Source organism: Vigna radiata, chromosome 1, assembly GCF_000741045.1.
Source record: "Vigna radiata var. radiata cultivar VC1973A chromosome 1, Vradiata_ver6, whole genome shotgun sequence".
In the NCBI taxonomy this organism is placed as follows: domain Eukaryota; kingdom Viridiplantae; phylum Streptophyta; class Magnoliopsida; order Fabales; family Fabaceae; genus Vigna; species Vigna radiata.
In genome coordinates this window covers 33,587,285-33,606,984 of record NC_028351.1, presented here as the reverse complement: position 1 = coordinate 33,606,984, position 19,700 = coordinate 33,587,285, and the positions used below count along the sequence as shown (strand labels likewise).

The 19,700-nt window shown below is 32.3% G+C and overlaps 2 protein-coding genes across 5 annotated transcripts in view; both read right to left on the bottom strand.

Moving 5' to 3' along the window:
- Positions 1 to 4,304: 4,304 nt before the first annotated feature.
- LOC106767219 lies at positions 4,305 to 5,229 on the bottom strand. The gene has a single exon (XM_014652064.2). The coding sequence runs from the start codon at positions 5,054 to 5,056 to the stop codon at positions 4,436 to 4,438; it is 621 nt and encodes a 206-aa protein (XP_014507550.1). The 5' UTR covers positions 5,057 to 5,229; the 3' UTR covers positions 4,305 to 4,435.
- A 9,549-nt stretch (positions 5,230 to 14,778) lies between these two features.
- Positions 14,779 to 19,700, bottom strand: part of LOC106769418 (two pore calcium channel protein 1) — a 40,754-nt gene continuing 35,832 nt past the window's right edge. Inside the window, exons 20-24 of one of the 4 annotated variants that reach the window (XM_014655049.2) lie at positions 18,938 to 19,024; positions 18,030 to 18,107; positions 16,720 to 16,757; positions 16,001 to 16,109; positions 14,779 to 15,262 (exon numbers count right to left, since the gene is read on the bottom strand). In XM_014655049.2, the coding sequence (XP_014510535.1) occupies positions 16,013 to 16,109; positions 16,720 to 16,757; positions 18,030 to 18,107; positions 18,938 to 19,024 (300 nt within the window). In that variant the 3' untranslated portion in view covers positions 14,779 to 15,262; positions 16,001 to 16,012. The other 3 variants (XM_014655040.2, XM_014655033.2, XM_014655057.2) reach the window with 3 other exon arrangements.

Sequence of the window (19,700 nt, the reverse complement as noted above, 5' to 3'; positions counted from 1 at the left end):
TCCTAGCTTGAAATCTTTTTGGAATAATCGATTATCCTGTTTAATAATCGATTATTTCAGTCAGAGTTTATTTTGTATTTAAAAGTTCTCTAGAATAATCGACTATCTATCTTGGAGGAAATAGAGACTTTTGAGTATTCAACTCCTATTTCTTTTAGTTCCTTAAAGGTTTTATGAATAATGCTTAGTTTAAAATGATTTCCAAAAATGCTTATGTTGGTGATTATAAATATTTCTCTGATGTGTGTGTGTGTGATTTCCAAAAATACTTATGTTGGTAATTATAAATATTTGTTTGATGTTTGTGCGTGTGTGTGTGTTTACGCGTGTGGGCGCATGTTTGTGCGTGTGTGCGTGCGCATGTGTTGATTCCATCATATATTTTTTTTTTGCACAATTATGTGTGTAGGCTACAAAAAAGCCTATATGGATTGAAGCAGGCTCTGAGCCAATGGTATAAGAAGTTTGAGTCTATTATGTGTGAGTAAGGCTACAAGAAGACTACTTCTGACCATTGTGTTTTTGTCAGGATATTTTCTGAGAATAATTTCATTATACTTTTGTTATATGTTGATGACATGTTTATTATTGGGAAAGATGTATCCAAAATTGACAGGTTGAAGAAGCAACTAGGCGAGTCATTTGCCATGAAAGACATGAGAGCTGCTAAGAAGATTATTGGTATATAAGTATCACTCGTGATAGAAAAGAGAAGAAACATTGGCTATCACAAGAGCACTACATTCAGAAGGTGTTGCAAAGATTCCAAATGGAAAATGCTAAGGTTGTAGGTACTCCTCTTGCTACTTACTTTAAGTTGTGTGTTAAACAGAGTCCTTCAAATGAAGCTGAGAAGATAGACATGAGCAAAGTTCCTTATGCTTCTGCGGTGGGTAGTTTGATGTATTCAATGATATGTACAAGGCCTGATATTGCACGCGTTGTTGGTACAGTTAGTAGATTTCTGTCAAATCCAGGTAGAGAGCATTGAAATGCTGTGAAATGGATTTTGAGGTATCTTCGCGACACTAGTGGTTTAAGGCTTTGTTTTGGAAGTGATAAGCCTACTTTGGTGGGTTACTCATATTCAGATATGGCTGGAGACATTGATTCCAGAAAGTCCACTTCAGGCTATTTGATTTAGTTTGCAGGAGGAGCCTTGGCTTGGCAATCAAAGTTGCAAAAGTGTGTGGCATTGTCTACTATTGAGGCATAATTTATTGCACTTACTAAAGCATGTAAGAGTTGTTATGGGTGAAAAAATTCTTGCAAGAGCTTGGTTTTGTGCAAGATAAATACTTGTTGTACTGTGACAGTCAAAGTGTTATTCATCTTGGTAAGAATCCAACTTTTCATTCTAAATCCAAACATATTGATGTAAGGTATAATTGGGTATGTGATGTTTTGGATGCTAAGTTGTTAAAATTGACTAAAGTTCATAAAGATGATAATGGTGCTGATATGATAACCAAGGCATTGCCAAGAGGAAAGTTTGAAGTTTGTTGTGAGATCGCCGGTTTGGCGGATATCTCCACATAGTCGTGAGGGGGAGATTTGTCGGGTTATTGAGTTCCCTTCCTATATGGAGAATAGGCCCAAATAGTGTAGTCCATTATGTCTCATTAGGTTAAATGGAGATGGGTCAGATTAGTAAGACATATTAGAGTCATTTGAATAGAGGCAAAAGCCAAGTGAGAGAAAAAAGAAGAGAGAAAGTCATTCTCGCATAACCCTAAACCTGCACTGGTGTTTTCATCGCTATGAAGTCGTTCACCGTTGGATCGAGTTGATTTTTGGACAGTGGGTTCCAGACATATGGTTCTTAATTTTACCGTGTGGATTCAGAGTTATAGTTTGGGAGAAATCGGTCCCGCACCAACAGTCCTGTTTTGGAGAAATTTCATCTTTTTTGTTCTCATTTGTAAGCATTTGTGCTTAGTTAAATTGGCTTATTGAAAATACCATTTGGTATTATTATTGGAGACTCTTTTGTACCCTATTATTGATCATAGTGGATTTTTCTTTGGTTTGGACGACTCGTGGGTTTTACCCTTGCATTGAGGGGTTTTCCACGTTAAAAATTGTCGGTGTCTCTTTGTGCTTTGGATTCTATTTTTATTCTATTTGTTTGGTGCTCCCATAGATTCTCACAAGAAGGGAGATTGAATTTCCGTTGAGTTATTACTCTTTGCTAAGTTGTTATATTTTTTGGCCATTTCCCCCATCAACCATTGCAAGTCTAGAGCTTAATTTCTTGATAATTTGTTAAGCGAGAGGTTCCTTTGAGCGAGAGAAAGTGCGAGAGCTTTGGCGCTGAGCGTTCCTGATTGCAAAGTTTGTGTAGCTTTTCTGTGTTTAATGAATTCAGTGTTGTTTAAAGTAGTTATAAATGAAATAAATGTATGCTTATTTAGAATTTAGGGATGATTTATGGATTTTGATATAGCGGTGAACATGTATGACGTGTAGTGTGAAAAGGCTTTCAAGGAAAAGTTCTTATAATGGTTCTATTTCATATATGTATTGAAGTAAGGACTCCGTATTTGGAGTTATCTTCACACTCTAATAATTATTCAGTCTCAAGTAGAGAAAGGTGGAGTATGTCGTGAAGAGTAGCAAGAAGTCCTTAGTCTAGTGGTTGTTCTTTGGCCATAAATGTTTGACGGATTAACATTGTGTATAGAGCTATCAAAACGGGCCACCCAGCCCAACCCGGGCTGGCCCACCACGGGTTGGTCACTTAGTGAACCAACCCAACTCGGTTCATTTATTAGCGAGTTAGAAAAATTCGAACTCGGCCCGACCCACCACGGGTTGGTGGGTAAACGGGTTGGCTCACTGGCTCACTTAATTACAGTTTTTTCTAAATAAAAAAATACAAACTTTCTATAATTTAAATCTAAACAAATTTCACTCCTAAATTTCACTCCCAACATGGGTGTTGAATTAATTTTGAAAATAGAAAACTTAAATAATTTTTTCAAGCAAAAAAAAATAATAAATACTTTTTTATAAAATTAAAATTAAATTTTAATAAAATAAAATTAGGTAGGTGAGTTAGTGGGCCAACCCGGTTCACCACAGGTTCAACCCGCATGAGCCTGGTTTAAATGAGCGGAGTTGAAATCTGACTCGCATAAAAAAATATATTTTTTTCAAACCCAGCCCGACTCAAACCTGTGGTGGGTCGGGTTGGCCCGAAAGTTGTGACCTATTTTGACGGCTCTAATTGTGTATGGTAGCTTTGGTGGATAAGTTGTTCCACCACACACAAATGTTGGACTCCTAAAGTTTGATATCAATACATGTATTCAGATGGTCAAATCTAGAATCAATGTTTGTATGCTTAGGATTTGTTTGGTTTAAGAATGTTTAATTGTTATATTTATAATTTATATATATGGATGTCTTTGGTAAAATTAGTTACCTTTCTATATTTGCTTGTTTGTGTGATTGTATTCTTTTGTTTTTGCAATTATTATTTTAATGATGTGAGTAGAAGAAAATGTTTCAATAAAACAACATAGATAACAATAATACCAATGCTTAAGATAGTTTTATATGTATAGTAATATTTTGTACATCTCTTTTAAAATCTTTAGCTCCAATTTAACAACTCTTAATATTAATTGTGTATAAAGTTTGGTATTATCGTTGTGATCGAATTTTATATATTTTCTTTCAAATTATCTGTCTTTTATTAAATATGTGATGTTTTCATATTAATCTTACTATTGAAATAAAATGTCACATCTAAAACTACTTTAAATATATTTTAAAAAAAAACTTAGTCCTTTTTATTAATGTTTTGTTATTTAATTGTTAATTTTTTTCCAAAATTTAATATCTAAAATTTAATATATATATATATATATATATATATATATATATATATATATATATATATATATATTTAAGATTTAAAAATATTTGAAACACAAATTCTTTTTCTCAAACTATTATTCAAATGCATATATATTCAACAAGTTAAGAGGGCCATAAGTAACTTAAAAAATATTATTATTATTTCTTTCTTTTAGCTTGAAATATATTCACATTTCGATTTTACAATTATATATAAACTATAAAATAATGGATAATTGGACTTTATAATTATTACAATAAAAATTTAAAATAAATATTATGATAATGTAATTGTGAATTAAATCCAAATCATAGTTTCACAAATATAAAATACTGTTAACTACCTTTCGCATGTCAATACAAAAATTTAAATAAATGTTTTAAAAGATTTATATAATTTATTTTTTCTTTGAAAAACACTCATTCTTTATAAGAAATGATTAAAAAAAGAACATTCCAAAAGTTTAACAGAATCTTGAAATCATATTTACATTTTCTCAGAAACTGAAATGCGTAGGATTTACATGAATTTGCATCTTGATCCTCATAAAATTATTAAATTAAAAACAAGCTAATTGGCTACACGCTTGGCAAATCTGGGTGAAGTTCTGACCCTAGGACTCTTCGCGTCTCCTCCGCTACTCTTCTTTGCTTTGGTATTTGATTTCTCCGCCGATTCAGCCACCGTCTTCTCCACAGTTTCGCCACCCTTCGCCAATCTCCGACTCGGAGCTGTAAACGACACCGTATTAGAACTCTCGATCTCCAAAGAGGCCACCCTATCAAAATCGTCACCAAGCTTCCTCACTAACCGACTCTTCCGACCTACACAAACATCCTCCTCGATCACATCCACGCACCGTCGACGTTTCGTCACTAACGGAGCCGGTGGTGGCGCAGGAGAAGCGTCTATATTGGATCCAGAGTGGGCCGGAGGTATTGGGCTTTGTGATTGGGCCTTTTCGCGCTGGGAGCGGAGTCTTTGCACATTGCCCTCGATTTTGCCCTGTAGACGGAGGCGCTTGAAGCTGAGGCCACCCATGGACCAGTGGGCTTCTTCGGCCCAAGACAGTAACGGTTCGCTGACAGTAGCGGGTGGATCCACACGGTGATCGTTAAACTTGACGTCGGTGTAAATGCGAGGGCGGGGGAGACTAGTGCCGTAGAACTTGCTAGGGCCAAGAGATATCATTTTGTGAGAGAATGAGATGAGAAATTGGCGATTGAGTTAACCTAATTTGAAATAAAGAAGAGGAGAAAATAGTGATGGCGGGAATTGTAGAAATGGGTGTGTTTGTTAAATAGGGAATGAGAAAGAGAAGGTTGCAATGGCGGGAACATTCCTTCGCGGGAGAATTTGGCGGGTGAAAGTTTGGTACCTTTTTCGTTATGGGTTTCCGAACAAAGCCTTTAGTTCGTGGGCCTTATATTTGCAGGTCCATTAGTTTGGGTAATTTCTTTTTACACTTTTCGGTTTAATATTCTTTTTGGATTGTATAAGTTACAAATTAAAAAATTATATGGGATTACACAATTCAAAATAGTAATTTGGACATCAATGTTATAGTTAAAATTGCATAATTGAAAAATAATTAATGAAAAAATGAATCTTTTTTATAAAGAAATTTGTAGATTATAAAATCTGAAAGACACTTCCAATTGACACAATAAAAAATCAGTCTTTGAAAACTAAAAGTTTCGAAATTGTATTATTCATAGGACCTTGCCAAAGTAAAATTTATAGTTCAAACTAAAAGTATTGTTCCCTACACCTCTCCAAGTGGGATCTGTACCTCCCCATTAATTTAATTTATTTCAAAAATATTCTACACCTCCCCACTATTTTCTTTTATTCCAAAAATACCATACACTTCCCCACTATCCTTAACAATCTTTCTCTCTCTACATTAATGGAGCATTTACATGGCTCATTAATGGAGTATTTACATGACTTAAATTTGAATATATTTTCTTAAATAATTTTGATTCAATCTTATTTTCGTTGTTAAATATATTTTTTTTCTTTGCAAATTACTTAATAAATGATAAAATTTTGTTCTAAATTTCTAGAAAAATGTTTATATACATGTATCTTTTTTTACATATAATATCTATAATTTTTAACATTATATTATGTTTTAACTCACCGACATGTTTGACTCAAATAACTTGAATAAAATATTTAATTTATTAGATAAATAATATAAAAATATTATTAAATACTTAAAATATAAAAAAAATTATTTGTTAAAGATTTAAAATTTATTTAGTTCTTTCGTCAAGTATATAATAATAATAATAATAATAATAATAATAATAATAATATATCATTATTTACTATTAATATTATTATGTTTATTATTTTGTATTTGCATCTAACTTTTAATTTTATAAAATGGAAATGATAGAAGTACTAATATTTAAGTTTCCTCTGAATTTTATATTTTGTAGTATGTTACAAATTCAAATCTGAACCACATGAATACTCCATTAATGTAGAGAGAGAAAACGAGAAAGATTGTTAAAGATGGTGGGGAGGTGTAGAATATTTTTGAAATAAATTAAATTAATGAGAAAGTACAGGTTCCTTTTGGGAAGGTGTAGGAAGTAACACTCAATTCAAATAAGGGCCCTGGTGATGAGAAAAGGGGGTGGCGGCCCACAACAAGAAGGTGGCAGAGATAAAGAGTGGCAGCAGGGAGGCTAAATTTGTCTTTTACACACCCCATGGAGGTGGGCGGTGCAAAACAAAAATAGCCTTCATTTTGAGATTATTTCTTCTTCCATCGTATGATTTCTCCACGTTATCAAAATGCTTATGGATTTATAGACCTTGTAATTTAGAATATATTTTTAAATATAAAAATATGTTAGGAAGGATATAATAATGTATTATGAATAACACACTCTACAATAGATTTTCAGATTCGAAAGTATATTTTGAACTTTTATATTATATAATTTGAATACATTTGAGTTATGTAATCAGTAATTTAAATTATACAATTTAAAATATATTTTTAGATTATACTACTTAAAAATAATTTTCATATTATATAATCTAAACTTTATTTTCAAAATACATTTTTTGAAAATGTGTTTTAAATTGTCCAATTTCATAATGTCTTTCCAAAATCCGTAATCTAAAATATTTTTTTAATACTGAATATATATTTCATATTATATAATTTAAAATTTATATTTTTTAATTATTATACAATTTAAAATACATTTATGGGTTATACAATCCAAAACATATTTTTATATCTAAAAATATGTTACAATGTAGAACAATTTCCATTTTTATGTCCAAAACATCAATTTATATACTCATTTGTGAAATGAAAAACCTTTTACTTTTTGTTTAATTGTTGTGTTAGTTTAAGTCAGTGTGTTTATTTGGTCCTTATTTTTAAAAAAGTGTCAATTTTGTCTACATTTTGTATAATGTGCATCAATTAAATCCATTTATATTCACGATTTTTTAAATAGATAACGTTGACTTGTTGGTCGAGGGATTTTTTTAATGATATGTAAGCCAATAATGAGTCAACTTGTTAGTGGAGGGATATTTTTTATGACGTGTAAGTCAATAATGAGTTAATGACCGTGAAAATTTTGAAATTAGGGTTTAGGTTTAGGAAAAAAAATGAATATTAGTGAAATTAGGTATTTCGAGTAAAGAAAAATAGAGAATGAATTTGGCGAATTTCTAATAAAGAAAAAGAGAAGCTGAGTTCGTGATTTGGAAAAGAGAATAAAAGAATTCGTGACCGAGATTATGAACAGAGAAGGAGAAAATCTTAATTGGAGATTTGTAACAGAGAAGCGATTTGAGAGTTTCGAAGAGATAAAAAAATAAACGCATTTGGAGATTTTGAACAAATAAGTGAAATTGCAAAATCAACTCTTCCCACAGGAGAAGCTGTAGCCATAAAGCGAGCTCAAAAAGAGTCAAATTAGGGAGCACAAGAATTCAAAGTTGAATTTGAACTCCTTTCCCGGGTCCACCACAAAAATTTGGTTAGCCTTAGAATTATGCTTTGAACACGAAGAATAAATTTATGCTTTGAACACGAAGAATAAATTCTCGTTTACAAGTTGGTTACTAATGAAACTTTGAAGGATGCTCTCACATGTATGTATATTAAATATATCCAATTTGATAGTTACAACACATTTTAATGAGTATTATTAGTACGGAATGCTTTCACTACATGACATTCATCTTTCGGTCAGTACTCACTGTTCAGTTCCTAAATTTCTTGCAACGTTTCTTGGATTCGTGCTAGTGTTTTTGTAGTGGTGTTCGGTACTCGAAGTCACTGATCATAACTCTAGTCTTAGAGCTCTCGTACTGCTCTGATGCCAAGGTGGTAGCGGAGGAGACCCCTTTTGAACTCGATATTTTTTTTTTTTAAATCCAAATTCCCAATTTCCACATTAGAAAGCCATAATGGATTATACGTTGCAAATGTCTTTTGTCACATCATTACACTTTTTTGCCATATCACTACATAATCAACGCTGTCAATGAAAAATTAACAAATGAACTTGATTGATACACATTAAACTAAAACTAACTATGGATGAAGTTGATATATTTAAAAAAAGGGTTAAATATGCTTTTAGTCCCTGAAGTTTCACTGAATTTTGGTTTTAGTCCCTGCATGAAACTTTGATAGCATTTCATCCTCTAAGTTTGGTAATTCTTATTATTAGTCCCTACAAACAGACTCCGTTAGTGTAAACAGTGATGTGGCTAACGACTGAACCACGTAGTCTTCCACTAACTCACCATTGCTTGTCACGTTGACATTGGGATTTAAAAAATTATCTTTGCACGTGAGTCTGAGATGAATTAGGGAAAAATTAGGGTTAATTTAGGACAGGTTAATTTAGGGCAAATTTGATTTTACGAATTGGGGAAAAGTTAGTTCTTTGAAAGAGTATTCGAACTCCACACACGATCTCGAAGGTTTCTTCTCCAAGCATTGTTGGTGGTTCGTAACCATCCTGTTCTCTTTGTTGTCTGTTTTACATACCACCGCAAAGCACAAAATACGAAACGAACACGGACAAGTGAAATCTAGCTTTTATTGAAGTCACTTAAAGTCAAACAATACAAACAAATTTCATTCTGCAATCAATCTTAGGTTAACTGGTTCTGACAGTTTTAGCAAGCGAAATTAATCGGCCGTTATCAAGATAATTTCTCCGGCACTTCTGAAAAACAAAGTACTACATTACAAAATAAAAAGCTCGTTTACAGATAAACACCTTGAGGTTTTGACAGAGGGAGAGGAAGTTGATGACGGAGGAAGCAGTAAGAGCGCCATTGCGAACAACATCGTCAGAAGGTGAAGCAGCCATGTGACAAACCCTAGTGCAAGAAACCCTAGTGCAAGAAGATGCAAATTTGAATTTAAAGAAGGTAGCAGAAAGAAAAGAAACGGGGGCCACGGGAAATAAGAGGGAATCGCAATCCACTTGCGCCAACTAATTCCTTTTTATTCGCTTCTCTCGGGATTTTGGGGAAATTAACTGCAATTTGGTGCAATGCTTGGACAAGAAACCTTCGAGATCGTGTGTGGAGTTTGAATACTCTTTCAAAGAACTAACTTTTCCCCAATTCGTAAAATCAAATTTGCTCTAAATTAACCTGCCCTAAATTAACCCTAATTTTTCCTTAATTCATCTCAGACTCACGTGCAAAAATAATTTTTTAAATCCCAATGTTAACGTGGCAAACAATGGTGAGTTAGTGGAAGACTACGTGGTTCAGCCGTTAGCCACATCACTGTTTACACTAATGGAGTCTGTTTGTAGGGACTGATAATAAGAATTACCAAACTTAGAGGATGAAATGCTATCAAAGTTTCATGCGGGGACTAAAACCAAAATTCAGTGAAACTTCAGGGACTAAAAGCATATTTAACCCTTAAAAAAATAAGGACCAAATAGACACGCTACCTTAAAAGTAAAGATGAACAAAACAATTAAACCTTTATTTTTCTTCACATTTTTTTATGTTTTTTTATGGTTTATGTTATATATTTTGGGTTTTCATGTTATATCAAAATGATATTTTTCTTCCCTTTTTAGTTCATAAAAGTCGAATTTAAGGGAGAATGGAGTATAAGTTATTAAAAAGTGAGAGTTTTAAAAACTAAACCGTATAACGTTAAACAACTGATTTTTGTTTTTTTTTTCTTTTTACATGAATTTTTCTTATCTTTAATTATCTTCAAAACTAAATGCCTTCGGTTAACATGAAAACATTAAATTTTACAAGTCATACACAATACTGCAATTTCAATGAAATAAAGCATAAAAATTCAAAGTAACATAATTATTAACTTTTCTTTATTATCTACGTCGATGGGATGAATATAATACTATTCCAAAAATGATTTGTCATACCAGTTAAAAAAATATTTTATATCAATTTTTGAGTAAGTATAAAAAAGAAATATAAAAATTTTTCAATTTTTTATACCGATTCTTCGTATAAAATGTATCGCTTTTACACCGGTTATTTATATAACATGTATAAAAGATTTTTTTACATATGTTATTATCTCCACTGTTATAGTTCAAATTATGATATAATATACCCTTTATCCTTATTTTCATATTTGTTAAATAGAAAATTACTATAAAAAAATATATTTTGTACTAGTGTAAAATGGTTTGAGAAAAAAAAAAGTGAAAATGAGTTATAAAAAAAAGATGTATAATTTGAAATGAAAGTTTTTAAATGTTTGTGTATGATGTGATGGACATGATACATTAAAAAATATTTTAATGGATAAAATTATATGAATATAATTTTATTCTTAAAAATAATATGATATAAATTTAAATATAAATAGTTAAAATTACGTTAAAATGAAATTAAATTTATTATTTAAAATTACAAAAATATAATTTATCATTATATTATTAGGATAATGATATTTCAGCTTTGACAACATTTAGACATGGTATACGTGTCAAAATCTGAATGGTACAGGTGGAAATTATTTTTTAAAGTTGAGAATGATGTGGTAATGGAATTGGGGTAGAGTTTCAAGTTTTGAAATCATTTTTTCTTTTCAGATTCTGAGAAAACTTCGAGAGAGAACCCAAGAGCACACAACCTAGAGAGAGTCTCTCCTTCACCCAACCTCCCATTGTCGCTATCGTTCGTGCTCGAAACCTAGAGAGAGTCTCCTCTTCCCTGCACCCAGCCACCCAGCCACCCATTGCCGTCAGAGTGTTGTCGGAGTGCGCAAAACCTAGAGAGAGAGTGTTCGCGAGTGTTTCTCCCACCCACACACCTTGCTATGTGCCACCCACTGAGAGTTCATTAAAGGTTGGTTCGGAACAACAAGCAAAAGTCATGGTGCAGGAACATAATTGGTACCAAAGGTAAAATAAGTGGGTACTTCAGGTTAAGTTTTTGAATACGAAGGTCAACTGTGAACATGAAACTCATTTTGGAGTTACTAATTTCTTTGTCATCATTTTTTCCACTTATAAGTAATTTGGAACAAATTATTATATAATTTATGAAGAAATTGATGGCAAAGGAACCCTATTTAGTAAAAGTCATGGTGCAGGAACATAACTGGTACCAAAGACAAAATAAGTGGGTAGTTGAGGTGAAGTTTTTGCACACGAAGGTCAACTATGGTGCAGGAACTCATTTTGAGTTCCTAATTTCTTTGTCATCATTTTTTTCACTTATAAGTAATTTGGAACCAATTATTATACAATTTATGAAGAAATTGGTGGCAAATGAACCCTATTTAGTAAAAGTCATGGTGTAGGAACATAACCGGTAACAAAGGCAAAATAAGTGGGTAATTCAGGTGAAGTTTTTGCACACGAAAGTCAACTATGAACACGAAACTCATTTTGGAGTTCCTAATTTCTTTGTCATCATTTTTTTCGCTTATAAGTAATTTGGAACAAATTATTATACAATTTATGAAGAAATTGGTGGCAAAGGAACCCTATTTAGTAAAAGTCATGGTCCTGGAACATAATTGGTACCAAAGCCAAAATAAGTGGGTACTTCAGGTTAAATTTTTGCACATGAAGGTCAACTATTAACATGAAATTCATTTTGGAGTTCCTAATTTCTTTGTCATTCTTTTTTCCACTTATAGTAATTTGGAACCAATTATTGTACAATTTATGAAGAAATTGGTGGCAAAGGAACCCTATATAGTAAAAGTCATGGTGCAGGAACATAACTCGTACCAAAGGCAAAATAAGTGGGTATTTCAGGTGAAGTTTTTACACACGAAGGTCAACTATGGTGCAAAAACGCATTTTGGAGTTCCTAATTGACCTCCGTGTGCAAAAACTTAACCTAAAGTACCCATTTATTTTGCCTTTAGTACCAGTTATGTTCCTGCACCAAAGTTGCTTAGAGTTGAAGTGTGACGCTAACGTAGAAACCAAACGCTAATTATGAGTGAATTTAATTAGTTTACGTTTTGCAGGGGCTTCTTCAGTACTTCTTCCTCTCATAGGTTGTCTCTCAGCCAACACCTTGCAGTAAGTATGTATATATTAACTTTGTAGGTGGTATGAATGGTTCTATAGTTTATGAACTTGAAAGACCCGAAAATGCCAGCCTGAAAAAATCAATAAAGGCATTGCTCTGTTTCACTATTTTTTATTCCCTTATATCACCTCACTTGAGTGCCATATGAAGACAACGCTTTTCAACATTACCATGATCAACTTTTGTTCACTTAGTTTCTTCACCTTTTTTACTTTAATCACAGTAATAATCATTTGCAAAATAAGGTCACATCATAGTTGGTGTTGAGCTTCTTCCTCGAAACAGAAAGTGCAGCGAATGGTGCAAGAGAAGGAGGAAGAGAGAAGAGAGAGTGGTGGTGGTACTACAAATGGCGTTGGGAGAAGAAGAAACAAGCGCGAGAGAGAACAAGAAATCGAGAAAGCACGGAGGATGTAGTGGTGAGTGTTTTGTGCATTGACCTTCAAGATATTTCCAGATTTAGAATATTTGTCCATGCAAGAAAGTAAACACATAATAAATGTTGGGAAGCAATATAAGAAGTTAATGATGGAAGATAAAAAAAAAGTGGATGGCAGGGAAGAGCAGAAATAAGTGCAAAGGAGAGAGAAATAGAAAACAAGAGAAAAATAAAAGTGTTAGAAAAAGCAGATGAAAGAGAAAAAAAAGTTAAGTCTCAGTTAACGCCGTTTTTACCTACTTAACCGAAGGCATCGGTTGCACTCAAAATTGAAAACATGGGGACCAAAGGGCTTCATTTTTGAAACCGGGGACAAAACGAAAATTCAAATCCCAACTTGGGGACTAAAAAGGTATTTAAACCTTAATACTATTATCATAGATATTAGAAAGGATAATGATACATAAACATTTTTTTGACAACATTTAAACGTCATCACACGTGTCATTGTGTGATTGGTCCAAATGACACAATGACACCACCATGAACCAATCACACAATGACACGTATGATGATGGTCAAATGTTGTCATAAAAATATTATCTCAATATCTTTATCCTATTAAAAGCCATCCTAAGAGTAGAATCCATCTTTGTTGACATTACTCCACAACAACAATGGACAACACAAACAAGGCACGTTACGCCACACCTCCATACCAAACCTATCAGGCTATAGCCTATTCTACCGGGATACTACACCAGAAACTAGAAACATCACCGAGTCACTAGCACCGCGAGTAAGAGATCTTGGAAGCATGTGAAAAAGGGGAGAATCAATTCTCCATGTATAGTCGAATCTATTACATGATTTTAATGCAAAATCGATTCTTTGGTTTTCAGGTGAGAGGCGAATCGATTCACCTTAGTCATTTTGCATTTTTTCAACTCCCATAATCGATTGCTTCCTTGGAGAATCAAGTCCCCAGCTTCTTCTTCATCACTTTTCTCCTTCGAAAAACTCAACCCAATCCAAAAACAAGCGGAGAAAGCATAAAAATGTTAAACTGTGAGGGATCATATAAGTAAATTCAAAACAATGATTGTGGCTTTTCCTGAAAATATCTTCACCTTAGCGAGTGCAAAGAATTTATACTCAATTGCAAATCAACATTTTGACATTAATTCAAATTATTCTATCTGCGTGAACAATAAATAATGCAAGTATTATTTTGAGAGAATGGATTTGAGAAAGACTAACTAAATGAATTTAAAGATAAAATTTATATTATTCTTTTTTAAATTTAGAGTTAAAAATAAATAATTTTTAAAAAAAAGTTTGTGAATGATTTAATTAATACGATAAATAATTTTTTAATAAATTAATATATATATATATATCATAAACCAAACACATGGAATCAATTCCCTATTCCATCACTCACCTAGAACGATTCCATAAGTGATTTTCTAACGCTCATGAACATGAATTCTCTCACTTGTAAAGGTATGTGCTTCATGCATTCTTAGTTTATATTTGAGATAATAATAATTTTCTGAATTATTATGTATTAAATAATATCAACTTTAAAAATGCCTATCTTTTCTTAAAAACTTTACTCACTGCAGTTAACTATTTAGTAAACAATAGGTCATTAAAAACGTCATAGAAACTTACTAAAATTATTTAATAAAGTACTCCATTTTGGTACTTTTACAATGAAAAACTGAACGTCAATAATATGAAATATTATAGAAAAACTTGAATATTCAATTTTAATGAATTAAAAATACATTTGTATTGCATGAAACTTGAGATAAGGTTTGACATGTAGCTGAAGGAGTTTTAATTCGCAAATAACCATTCTAAGACTCAAATCCTATGCTGTTTTTTTCTGCTGAGAACACACGGATTAACTTTTGCAAGTGTGATGAAAAAGGGAAAAAATGTCTGCATTTTAAAATTTCAACGAACATTGAAATCAACAAGCACTTTCTCACTCTAAAAAGGTCAAATCCAATCCAAGCACACGCTGTACTATTTTCATGAACGGTTAAATACAAATTTGCGATCCTACTAAACCTGTATTAATATTACAAATACAAAAATCAAAGGCAGGTAGATTAAATTAAAAAATAAAAGGTTGCCATATAAGGCAGGTAGGTCCCCTTGGAACATAGCATCTGGCTACATTATGATTTAGTCGTATTCAGCACACTTCAGCACATCCTCATTAACAAATTGATCGAGTACCTTTTCCACCAATCAGGGAAAATCAAGTTCTACCTTACCTACAAATTACTGCACGTTTGCAATTCTTTCTATCTTCTTCCGTGCTTTCTGGTTCTATCGTAGAGTACAGCAACACTTGATATAAAACAAATGAAAGATCAGAATGAGGTGCGCTTCTTTGTATATTCTGTATCAATAAATATCACGAGTCCAAAGACCAAATTCACCTGAATATTTTAGTACCAAAAGTAAAAAATTAAAGATTACAGATTTACATTTATGTAAGCTACTTTACTTATCAACAAATTGAATTGATATTGGGAGTCTCAACAAAATCATAGGATTCTCCGCATGAAATGAGCAACTATTTGGACGTATAACTTGAGAATAGAGTCTGTTGGTTTTGATGTTATGACAACAGTTCCGTGACTATAGTAGATGTTGTATATGGAGGACTAATGACTATATTTAATCAATAACCAAGGCGTGTTGTGCGTCTTGCAATCTTAAACACAGATGTTTTTTCAATCTTTATTCTTTCCTTTATTTTACTCTATCGTTTTACCCCCAACCGTGAAGGACACCGTCAACATCTAAATCCGTAAACATGATCACACTCACAAACAGCACACGTGGCAGCTTTCTTGCTTCATCTAAAATCATACGTTCTGTAAACTCCATGCATGTTGCAATGTATACTTCAGCAGTTCAGCTTGGAAAACATTTTAAAAGTTTGTTTTAATAAAAAATAGAAACTAAGAGAGGATAATTTAGTATTACAGAGAGACAAAATACAATATAAAATTGCATAGAAGAACCAAAAAAACATAAAGGAATTCTCCAAAAAGAACAAAATTACGTACACTCAATTGGAGGATAATCTACCAGAGGCTAATAATGAACTACATTCCAAGCAAATGAAATACTGAAATCTCAGAGTATTTTGTGAAGTTTAATTGCTTTACCAGTGAAAGATTTTATGAAGTTGCTGTATTGGAAGGCTGATTTTGGCACAACTCGGCACTCAACATATGATGAAGAAGAGTATCAACCCTCTGGCTTCGTGTTTTAGTGCTGCAGTAGTAATGTGAAGAGTATAAGATCACCATCAATATGCCTTCAAATAACATTTGCTTCTAAGTTCAATTAGTCTTTTACAAGGTATTAGATCATGATTAAGAGGTAAGAAATTCAATCATTATCGTTTCATTCCTCAAAATTGACTAAATTTAAGCATAATGTATAATGAGCCTGTGCATCATATACATTTCAAGCCAAAGGAATTTTGTTTCAGGAAGCATGTTTTGGATATGAAACTATTCTCATGCCTTCATCTTACAACTGAAAGCGTTTAGGATGAGTTGGTTCGATACACGTAAAGATCTAATTTCGAGGTCTAGGATTCCCACATTGGAAGTATGGAATTCTAGTGGGGTGTGCACTGCTGGCCTGCCTCGGCAACAGGGAAATGGAGTCTGGTGGGAAGTTAGGATCCAATTACAACGTATGGGACTTAGAGTCCCATGGAATTATGGGATTCTAGTGTGGGGCTTTATAAGACCTTGGATTCTCGAACTATAATAACTAGCTTTTGTGGTGTCGTTCTCCCAAAATTCTTATTAATATAAAAGAGCAGCTTATTTTGTGCTTTGAATCCACAAAAAATATTGAAAGCTATACATACCCAATAGACCGTTTTCGATATTTATCTCCTTCAACATCCTGTATATAGATGTAAAATATAGAACAATCAATAACTAATAACAATCAATAACTAATGAAAATAATACTAAACACAGAAATCACATATAATACAGCAGTATACTTGCTGTCTTAGAGACAAAAGTCTCCCGCAAATAGTTCCTCACCCATAAACAGCAAATAACAACATACTTTTATTATTAAGATACAATCCTAGTGAATAACAAACATCGGTTATTTTCCCCCAATAACTACCATCATTTAGTTTCTAAGAGAATACAGAGTCACCAATACAAAATAATTTATTTCCTGTCATACTCAAACTAATAATTATATCAATCAATCAGTGGATCCTTCCTAAACTTTGGTTCTCAAATCCCATCAGAAAGAGAACAAAATCATGTAGAAATCGAAAAGCTACTTTTTCATTCAATAAGAGACTTTACAAAGTTATCTATGGAACTGTGAAAGTTTGTAATGCGGACGTTTACTTCAGAATCAATTAATAAGCAACTCCCAAAGTGAGGGTAAATAAAAACTGGAAAAGGCTGGATAAATACCCAAAATAGTTTCAACATTCATCTAACTCTCCAATTTTATTATTTTTTTAAGTGACTAAAAACACTAAGAAACAAAAACCTGAAAAAATAATAAATAAAAACACTTAAGTGAGTATTGTTGGGGTGCTTTGATAAAATGAGGGGTCTATGTATTTTTTATTATTATCACTCATAAAAATGTTTTAGGTTCATATCAAGTTTCAATGATACCCATTACGCACTAAAATTAGTAAAATATCTCCTACACAGATGCATTGAAAAAATTAGGATAATGATTGTTGCATACAGTAGGGTATGTGGATAATTACGGCTATTAAAAAAAAAAGTTGCAGGGAGACTTTGATTTCATATGGCAGAGAGAGGAGTCTGGGCAGACAGAGGAGTCTGATCGAGTGAGTACCATTACTTATTAGCATTGGAATTATTTGTGATCAGAAATAACAATGCCAAATAAGTTTGTTTGCCATTTTCCAGAAGCAGTAACTAATTAGTAGTACTAGCCAACCACTGATTTAAAATAACAGAATGGCAAAAGTTGCATTATTTGTTTGCAATAATTGCATTTGATATGAATCACTCTACAAAATTTGGTGCAGCTGTTTACAATTTATCGTTTAACTGAAATACTTATCATTTATTAGTCAATACTTAAACACAACTGCTTAAAATACTTAGCCATTTATAATTCCTTTTATAATTCCTTATTGGTAAGAGTTCACCGTTAAATACAAACCTTGTCCGTTCCTTCAGAACTTTCCGAAGACTCAAGATCCATTTCAGCAAAGAATGCCTCCAAGACAAAAGCAATAACCTGAAATGCAGGGAAGGGAAAATCATTTCCAACTTATTAAGCATAAATAATGTGTTAATATACTACAATTTAGGCAATGGTATTTTCCTTTGATTAATCATAAAAATATTAACATTTTTTAGTTTGACTTAGACTCTATGATGGATACGATACACATGTCATATACACTTATTTTAAAAATAAGATGTGACAAATACATATTTAAAAATCTATAAAATCTTAAAACATGATAAATATATAATTTCAATCCTGAGATCCAAATAAAATCACAATTCTTAGATATTGCAAAAATAAAAATTATAAATCTTCGTTACTATAAATATATTTGAGCTTCATAACTTTGGATACTTCATAAAAACGTATAAATGAAGTATCCTAGAGTATCGTCACATATATATTGGAGACGGATATGGATACATTACACAAATTGAAGTATAACCACATAAGAGTTAAGACCTGACTCAATTCTAAAGGTAAACTCTTGTGATGAGGAGTGCCTAGATCAATCCCAAGAAAGTCATGGTTGATTTTTGGAATGATGAGATGGCCTAACATAAGATCTATGATATGTCATCATCAGCCTAACTCAATTCTAAAGACTATCTCATGCAAGAAGGGTTGTCTAAAGCCTCATTGGTCATAGTTGATCTGTGATCTCAACAAAAATGAGTCCTTGTTAATGCTTTCTGTTAAATAAACTATTGTAAAGAATTTCAATTGTCCATGTCCATATGAGAAACATTGTAACTTCTCAATGTTCTCTTTCCTGAGATATAATTCGTATTCCATAAAACTGACAAAGTATCAGATAAGGACAGAGTAAACCATACCAAGTTCAAAAGCAGCAAAACAGTAACTAAGTAGAAGCTAATGAAGTACAAATAAGTCCACGAAGTCCCAGTTAGTTCCGTGTAACTCTGAAATAGAAAACCAAAGAACCTATCCGTTAAGAGAATATGGAAGTTATAATTTCAGAATACCAAAGATGAAGATATCACACAATAATTGATTAACAAAACCAACAGATATGACATAACACATGCAGGAAGTAATCTGTGCATATTTTGGATTATTGTTCATTACAATAAGTGTTCTACAAACAACCAAGAATTGAAACGAATTATGCACAAAACGCTTGCTACTTATAATATTATTCAATTAATCTTTACTTGATCATTAGGTTTCTTCAACAAAGATGGGATATGGCCGTTGACTGAAGTCTACAAAGGGACCTACCCTCTAAAAAAAGGACAAGTCTGGAATTCCTAGACAACGCCTTTTATTGCCATGTTAGCATGAAAGATAAATGAATCCATAAATTTGTAAAACACCAGAACTTCAAAAAATATATACAACGGGAGGGAACTGACAGCATTTACTCCGATACCCGATTATAGTCCCTATGGATGGAAAATGGATAAATAATTTTAATTCAGGTTATAACAATATGGATTGAAATAATCCATTTATCCATTTTGAAATATTAAAAATTCAATTGAAAAATTGAATCTATCCATGACCTATTTGATATAAATCTATACATTTAGAATTTTTTCAAGGATGATAACCAATCGATCCCCAAAAATAATACTA

Excerpts from the sequence above, each read along its gene's own strand:
- LOC106767219 (XM_014652064.2), bottom strand. The coding sequence starts at position 5,056 with ATGATATCTCTTGGCCCTAGCAAGTTCTACGGCACTAGTCTCCCCCGC.